The sequence below is a fragment of the Brassica oleracea genome, chromosome C3 (assembly GCF_000695525.1).
Source record: "Brassica oleracea var. oleracea cultivar TO1000 chromosome C3, BOL, whole genome shotgun sequence".
Classification (NCBI taxonomy): Eukaryota; Viridiplantae; Streptophyta; class Magnoliopsida; order Brassicales; family Brassicaceae; genus Brassica; species Brassica oleracea.
In genome coordinates, this window is record NC_027750.1 from 30,795,903 (window position 1) to 30,804,181 (window position 8,279).

General features: G+C 34.6%; 2 protein-coding genes and 1 long non-coding RNA gene across 4 annotated transcripts; all 3 read left to right on the top strand.

Annotated features, from left to right (window-relative positions):
* Positions 1 to 2,977: 2,977 nt before the first annotated feature.
* Positions 2,978 to 4,960, top strand: LOC106330359. Its single transcript, XM_013768837.1, has 8 exons — positions 2,978 to 2,981; positions 3,102 to 3,268; positions 3,325 to 3,415; positions 3,738 to 3,819; positions 3,927 to 4,038; positions 4,148 to 4,305; positions 4,376 to 4,475; positions 4,793 to 4,960. The coding sequence occupies exons 1-8, from the start codon at positions 2,978 to 2,980 to the stop codon at positions 4,958 to 4,960; spliced, it is 882 nt and encodes a 293-aa protein (XP_013624291.1).
* Positions 4,793 to 6,110, top strand: LOC106331330. Of its 2 annotated transcripts, none has more exons than XM_013769657.1 (5): positions 4,793 to 5,141; positions 5,224 to 5,403; positions 5,487 to 5,536; positions 5,740 to 5,826; positions 5,913 to 6,110. In XM_013769657.1, exons 2-5 carry the CDS (start codon positions 5,280 to 5,282, stop codon positions 6,045 to 6,047), a joined length of 396 nt encoding a protein of 131 aa, XP_013625111.1. In that variant the 5' UTR covers positions 4,793 to 5,141; positions 5,224 to 5,279; the 3' UTR covers positions 6,048 to 6,110. The 2 variants fall into 2 exon arrangements, with proteins under 2 accessions (XP_013625111.1, XP_013625112.1); XM_013769658.1 differs by having other exon boundaries at positions 4,793 to 5,130.
* Positions 6,111 to 7,152: 1,042 nt separating this feature from the next.
* On the top strand, positions 7,153 to 8,279 carry LOC106331331. The gene is made up of 3 exons (XR_001267898.1): positions 7,153 to 7,466; positions 7,688 to 7,812; positions 7,889 to 8,279. It is a non-coding gene; the product is annotated as an uncharacterized LOC106331331 (long non-coding RNA).

The window sequence follows — 8,279 nt, forward strand, 5'->3', positions numbered from 1 at the left end:
CTTTTAAATGAAATATATCTTCAACAGTTTAAAATTCCATCCCTTTTAAATTAGTTATAAAAATTGTGAAATTTCACTCGAATTTAGAATCTACTTAATTTAAGAAACTTTCGGTTGGGTTTCTCGTAAAGCTAAGAACCTCACAATTACATACGTATATATAATATATACATACACATATATGTGGATTCGATCCCTAAGTACTGCAACTGAACCTCTTATTTGAGAGAGTAATTCACTCCTTAGGGTAATTTGAGTGGTATCAACAACCAATTACGGCTTTTTTGTAGTTTAATGATGAAAATTATTATTAAAATATTTAAGAAAGATCTTACCAAATCTTACCAAATTCCCCTTTTAAATCTCCATCAAAATCTTTGAATTTAACCAAACTCTCTAAATTCCACTACATTTTAAAATCCTCAAAACCTTCTCAAACCCCAACCCCAATAAGCCCCCCTAAATTTCTTGTAATCTTATTTTGCTTATGATGTTGGATTAAGCTTGAAACAGTAAGGCTATTGCAAAAACGTTTTCTCATCTTCTTTCGTTGCTGTTCCTATGATACCCTGAATTTTATATATGGACTTTGAGCAAAAATTTCATTTTGATGGCCCATACAGTGTAATTTGTTGAATTTATCATCGGACACTTGATTGAAGAGGACTCTCCATCTTTCGAATTTGTCGTTCCAAGTTCGTCTCACATTGCTTGGGTTTGTTGTTTAATACACGTCCTCATGGACTTAAACGTTCATATCTCGAAGGATACCGTTCATATCTCAAAGGGTATCATTCATATTCGAAAGGGTATTTTGGTCTTCTTGCAGATTTCTTGTCAACCTAACTTTGATATTAATTGTTGGGATTTGTCGAGCCCATGTTCAATTCCTTATTATCCGATTAGTACGATATTGTATATTTTGGCCATAAGAGACTGGCCCGCATAAATTTTTTTTTGGTTTCATTTCCAAAAGGATTCGTACTGATTAAAGTTTGACATCTCTTAGCTACAGACAAGAGTGGCGGCGGCGATTTTGGAACGATCAAAATTAACCTCTCTAGGGTTTTTACAGCTTGTGTCCAGTTTAATCCAATTTCTTTTTCAGATTAAATTTTTATATAACCAATAAACCATTTGGCCGGTTTAGAGCGTTTATTAACTAAAAAAGCAATAATAATTAAACTGTGCCATCATATTCACTTCTTAAAAGTCTTTCCATGTTTAAGCTAAAGAAATTTTTAAAAAATCAATATATAACTAAACGTATTTGGTTTGAACAAAAAAAAAACCTACACGTATTTAATCTTACCAACAATTGTAATTGATATGATGATATCTTACTAATAATTATTGTCAACACATAATTGATCCAAATGTTTAAAACATACAATATACTGTATATTGCAGTTTATACAAAATACATATCTGTTGCATTGAGCTTTGTTTTGAATTTAACGGGCTTGTATCATTCGGGTTGAAAACCTTTTACCAACCAACAAATTTTTGTTTTAGAACAAACAGTTGCCTTGTTTTTCCTTTGAGCATTGTTTTATCGTTAAAGCTATCATGTTGATGTGAATGATGGAGAAGATCTTGGAGCAGAATCAAGAGGGGCAAATGAGAAATTCGAAGTTATCACCCACAAGACTTTGACCAGAGTCAACCTTGCAAGAGGGGCTTCGATTATATCTTTGAATGTCTCAACGATGGAGTCTGCAATGTTCATTTTGGCACATGTGATGATGTGAATGTTTCCAATTATAAAAATAACTATATACTGTATATATAAATTTATGATGGGCAATAATTATTTTATTCCAAATAAATTTTTATAAATGTAATTAGAAATATGTTGTCTATACATACTATTATAAATATATTAAATAATTCAAACTATATATTAATTTAAATCTTATATAAATAATTATAAATTTGTACACTGTTTTCAACCAATTTGAACCAATTTGAACCAATTTTTATCCATTTTTACATTTCAAATATATATTTTAAACTATTTTATCTGTTTTATCCACTCTTACCGGTAGATACACTGGATCCACACTTATTCTATTCTAGCCGTTTGGTTTACTAAATCTTCACCATCCGATCCGCTTTTTCTTTCCGGAGCAGTAGTCCACCAAATCTTAACTTCTCAGCTAATTGATTAGTTTTCATATATTTCAGTCAATGGCACCAAGAGTTTCCTCTTTATTTGACCTTTACACACGCATTTTTAAAATTCAAAATGCAAACTGTTTAACTGGAAATCATATATATATGTGTGTGTGTCTTTTCTTAACTAGTAAATTCACAAAAAAAGCCACCAGAAAGTAGATATGCTCCATTGCAACATCATTTGCTTTCATTTTTAGTTAAAAATAAACACTAATAGAAAATATAATATATTGTTTGAATTTTGACTAATCTAAACTATACTAAAAGGAAAATAAGCTGCACATAGAGAGTGTCCACGTTGGTTTAAAAAATTAACCAATAAAAATGCTTTCTACCGCCATGTCATTTCGTTTCCATCGGGCTTAAAATTCACAATTTCTCTATTGGACCCTCCATCATCCGTGGCCCAGTCATTATCATCCGTGCTGATCACAGTGTAACCGTTTCATTCTCATACAAGTCTGCTCTGTCTGTTCTTGATGACAATACCCTCCCTATCGACGAAGACCGGTTCCGGTTCCATTCACACGACGATTTTGAAGCTAACTGTGACCTCAAAGGTGACCTTTACGGTAAGCCATCTAATATTTCATATCATATTATCTCTGAGTTGTATTGTTTTATGATCGGATGTATTTTTTAGCTTTTGTTCCTGCATTCAAATAAAGTAATTAGTTCAATACAAAAATCTCGAATGAAAGCAACCGTCTCAAATTTCTTAAATAAAGTAATAAGTTCAACTTTAAAAGTTTGGGTTTCTTTTTATACTGAAAAGGAGCGACCTGTCGATGACTGAATAATGGGTTTGTGAAGTTTAGTATAACAATTTATTAACCTTCGACCTTGGCTTTTGTTGGTGATACAATATTATACTATTTAATTTTTGGCCATCTAACTTATACTTTTGTTGAACCATTTTGTAGATGTTGTTGGCCACATGAAGCTGGTCAATGGACAGACTCTAATTAAGCGTCCCATCCTTGACGAAACAGAAATATCAACCACACGGCGTGTTATGGTTCATCTGCAATCACATGAGTATGTGCTTCCTGCTATTAGAATCACAACCTTTCTTTACTGCACTTACCCCGTCAGTAATGACGTTTTAACAGGGGACCTGTTATGAAGCTGTACCTTTGGGACTAGGCTGCAACGGAATTTTTCAAAAAGTTCATGGCCTATGAAAACACTCCAACCGTGCTTTTAGTCACCACGGTGAACCCGAAACGTCTAGGAGGTAATCATCTCCATTTCTTTGGTCTTTAATATTAAACTTATTTGACCATGGTCTCAAAAATGTCTCTGCTTCTGCTTATGACGTTATCTAGCCTAGGAGAGTTTTTGTATTTCTCTTATTTTCACTTTATAAAGCTCTGACTGCGATATATAGGTTGACTTTTCCATCTCTTCATTGTAAATCATCTAACTATTCAAAATAAAGTGCTCTTAGAGCAGCCACTTGATCCACGCTTAATATGTTATGTTGATCGTCATATTGGGTTTGGTTACTCATGTTCGCTTCGTGGTGCTATTGGTAATGACTATACATGTGACAACAGGTACCCTTGCCCTCAGCTCAATGTCATCCTCACGGGGTTTCATGAACTATGATGTTCAACCAACCATTGATTACTTCAACTGGTTAGTCTGTGTTTTGTCAACGGTTGTACGTTTGTCAGATTCAAATGATACTTAGACATAGCCCTTCTCCGGAGTGTCTCACAAAGTAAAGTTTTAAATTTTCGCAGGATGGGTTCTAAACCAGAGATTCAGGAGCTGGTTAATGCGGAGGTGGTAACTAAGGCTGAGACAATGACTATTGCGGAAATATACGCCTACATCAAGCATGAATCTGCGAAGGTAAAATCAAAGTTCTATATTTCTCAGACAATAAAAAATGCTACTCTATGTTTTTCAGTCAAAACTAAATGCTTAGTTATTTTGATCACTTGCTTTAACACAACTGCAGGTAGCTTTTTTCGAGTGCATAGCCACCATTGATGATGTTGGACGTGACTCTGCTTGGTATTATATTGCCTGCAGTGGCTGCCATACTAAGGCCATCAAAGGTCCTACTTCTTTGATGTGTCCTAAATGTGGCAACGATAATGTAGCCGGTGTTCCACAGTATGAGCTCTATCCTCAATACTCACTTAAACCTTGGCTGGAATTAACGTTTTATTTCTCTTAATAACAGGTACCGTGCGAAGATCTCTGTGTACAACAATAACGAGCAGGCTGTTTTCGTCCTACTTGGTGATACTGGTCGTGAGTTAACTGGGAAACATGCAGCAGAAGTAGTTGACAGCTACCACTACAGGAAATGTGGATATTAATAGCATCCGATTATAGTGTTTATGACAGTTCTCCTATTGTATATCAACACTTTTTTTTTAATAGTGTTTATCAATTTAAAATGATATATTTGTTATCGCGGGAAAATAAAGTTTTTTAGCCGCGTTAATTTGTTAAGTGTAGACGCAATAATAACATTGCAGATCAAAAATTAAATGCTATGGCAAAATGTAAATATCTTTAATTTTAATTAAAATATTTAAGTTTACACAAAATAGTTTAGTTTTTATTTGTTTCTTTTTTTCTTTCTTCTCCATAGGAAGAAAACCAGAGAAGTCTCAGATTCAACCAGCTTGGCTTCCTCAAATTCTCAGATTTGATCTCTTGCCACCGTCGACTGAAGCTTCACCACCACACTCCTTTTGACACCGTCGCTCTTTACCACCACCACCACCAGCTCGTCACCACCATCGCCATCTCTCTCTGATTAGGGTTCTCAAGGTCGCTCCTGCTCCTCATACGGTTTCTGGGTTGGAGATGGCAGCATTGATGAAGCGGCGGAGGAGGCTTCAGCGCAGAAGAAACGTGTTTCTCTTCAGAGACAAGCCGCCGTTACGGTTGAGGCTGCTGAGGATTACGCTCAGATATTTGAATCTGGTGTCAATGTGGTTAGCTTTCTTTACCAATTGCGTTGACTAGTGTTCATTGTTGATTATATAAAGAATCGGTTTTGTTTGTTTCTTTGTACAGCTTTCCTCTCTAACGATCAGGTTGGTGAGGAGTTGGCTCAGGCCGGCGTGAATGTAATGTGCAAAACGTGCTTCTTGGGAGAAAGCCAAGGAAGTGAGAGAGCAAGGAGGATGCTTTCTAGTAAAAGCTGTGGCAAGAAGTACAATAAGAATTGTGTAAAGTCTTGGGCTCAACATATAGGTGCTTTCATTTGATTCGTTGTTGTGTCCTACTTTCTCTTGCTTGGTAAGGCTTTTGAAGTCTATAAGTGCTGTAAATTGCAGATTTGTTTCATTGGAGTTCATGGAGTTGTCCCTCGTGCCGTGTTTGTGAGGTCAGTTGAGTTCGTTTCCTTCTGTTGCATTTGAATTTTTCTATGCACTGCCAATGTCTAGGAATGTTTGACTAGCTTACACAGAGTCGTCATATTCCTTAGGTCTGCTGTAGAACAGGAGATCCTAACAAGTTTGTGTTCTGCAAGAGGTGTGATGCCGCTTACCATTGTCAATCTCTTAACATATACATTTTTTTTTTCAGATTCCAAATGGATTGCTGCAAGATTGCAAGAGTCTGCAAAATCTTTCTCTGCATAACAATCCCATTTCAATGGATGAGTTTCGGCTGGTAAGGAGTTTTATTCTGCAACCTCAAAGAACAAGCTTGTGATTGTGTTGTTGTGTGTAACATAGCAATGGTGTTAATGTATATAGATGGAAGGGCTGGACCTTGAAGACTGTCCTGAAAAAGAGCCTCTTGGTCATGGATTCTATGCAGACTTCACTATGGCAACAAGGATAACAATACCAGATTTCATCACCGAGTTTATCTGTTATATTTTAAAATGAGTTCATGTGTTTCATGTATTTGATTTTGTGTGTTTTGAATCATTTTGGAATCTAAATTTTTTTTAACCCCTAATCCCTAAATATATTTTAACCCCTAAACTCTATATATAATCCTAAAATCTAAATTTTAAACTTTTAAACTTTATTTAAAAAAACAATTCGATATAAATATACTAATTCAAACCGGACCCATCTAGTACTCTAAATCTAATACCCTAAAATTCAAAGTTAAATGATATTCTAAATACTAAATAAAATCTCTAAATAATTTTTTTCAGATTTTAAATCCAAAATTTAAACTTAAACTTTAAATCTAATTAAAAAAAAACTCCATTCAAAATCTTAAATGTAAACCTTAAATCTCCATCAAATTCTATACCCTAAATCCTAACTTCAAACATAAACACATACCACTAAATATAAACTTCCAATATAAATTTTAAAAATTTAACAAACTTCAAATTTAAATCTTAATCACAAACTTTTATATACAACTCTAACTCCTACACTTTCAAAACTTTCAATCCCTAAATCATAATAAATTGATCTTTAATCTACACTTTATATCTAATACCTAATACCCCAAACTTAAACTCTACATACAAATCATAAATACAATATTTACAAACTTATAATAGAAATTTTAAATTAAACTCTGAATATATTCTAAAATTCAAATCATATACTGAATCCTAAATCTTCACCCTAACTCCTAAACCACATATCTCATTTTAACATATATCATAAAACATCAAATCTTCTTTTTTAATAAATTATAATTCTGTAAATAAATTAAAATTTAAAATACAAAATCTAGACTTCAAATTTTCAATTATGATATCAAAGTATTTAAAGCTTAAATCATTTGTATAATAGCTATAAATAAATAAGAAGACAATTTGTATTGTTTTTTTTAACTATTGATTGATTTGAATCAAAGGCCCAAAATCACTCTTGTATCTATCCCCACACTTTCTTCCTATTGTTTTACTTGTTTATGACATGGATCACCATCTGCACCCTTGGATGATATTGAATCAACGCTTGAGATTAATTATTCTTTTTTTCTTTGTTTTTTTAATTATCTTTTCTGATCTACGAGAGAAGAGATGGAGTTCGTAGATGATAAAGGAGAAGTCGCCACGGCCGGTCGTCGCCACCACCACCATCGCTCGTTACCACCACCACCATCGCCATCTCTCCCATCCCCAATTGCTCGTTACCATCACCACAATCATCATCTCTCCCATCCCCAATCGCTCTTCACCACCACCATCGCTTCTCAGATTCGTCTTCACCACCGTCACGCTCGTCATAACCACCACTGTTCACTTCTCTGCCTCTCACTCTATGTCTCTGGTGGAGCATACAGGACCAAGAGGGATGACTCTGCCAAAACTATGTCTCAGCGTTTGCAAGGTATTATTTTAGCTTGTCTGATTTGTTTTCATCATTCTGTAATTTTCATGTGTTTGTTTGCTACATGCTCGTAAGAGACTCAGCTTGATCTTTGAAAGGTGCTCTGCTTGTTTCAATTTTAGTTAGAGACCAATTTGGTTCAATGAAAGACCAAGTTTACATATTCCTACTTCTTTCATCCAATGAAAGCTTATCAGTATTTTTTTTTGTTCCTGGTAAAGGTGGTGGTCGTGACTCGTGAGCAAGAGCTGATGTTCTGCAGAGGAGATGTCTCGAACTCGTCTCCGTCTAGACTCACACGAATGTTGCAGTCTCTCATTGGAATTGCCAAGTGCAGCCTTTGAAGGTATTGTGACAGTAAAGACTGAGACTTTCTTCTTCTCAGAGTTTTGCTTATGTCTGCTGATTCATTGCCTTTGAAGGATTATACAAATAAAACATTGCTCTACGGCAGACTTGAAGACAATATTGCTTAAGTATGGGTGTTGAGATAAGTTATCTTGTTCGTTAATCTTGTACTGATTGGTTTCCATCTTAAGCATAGGTATATGTCCTCAAATCATTGTATTTAGCAACACTTTTTCTGTGTACTTTTCAGATACTGGGGAAGCTTGAAGAAGGTGGAAGAGACAGATGAACCTCGAGGAAGGTTGAAGTGAAACAACGAGCTTGAGGAAGGCGGCGGCTTAGGTTTAGTTTTTGGGTTAATGTGTTTTAATTAGTTTTTGTTTTATATGTACTTGTTTAGTTTTGTAAAATTGATTGTATTTGTAAACTGATTTTAGTGAATAAATAAAATTTCATTTTTAATTA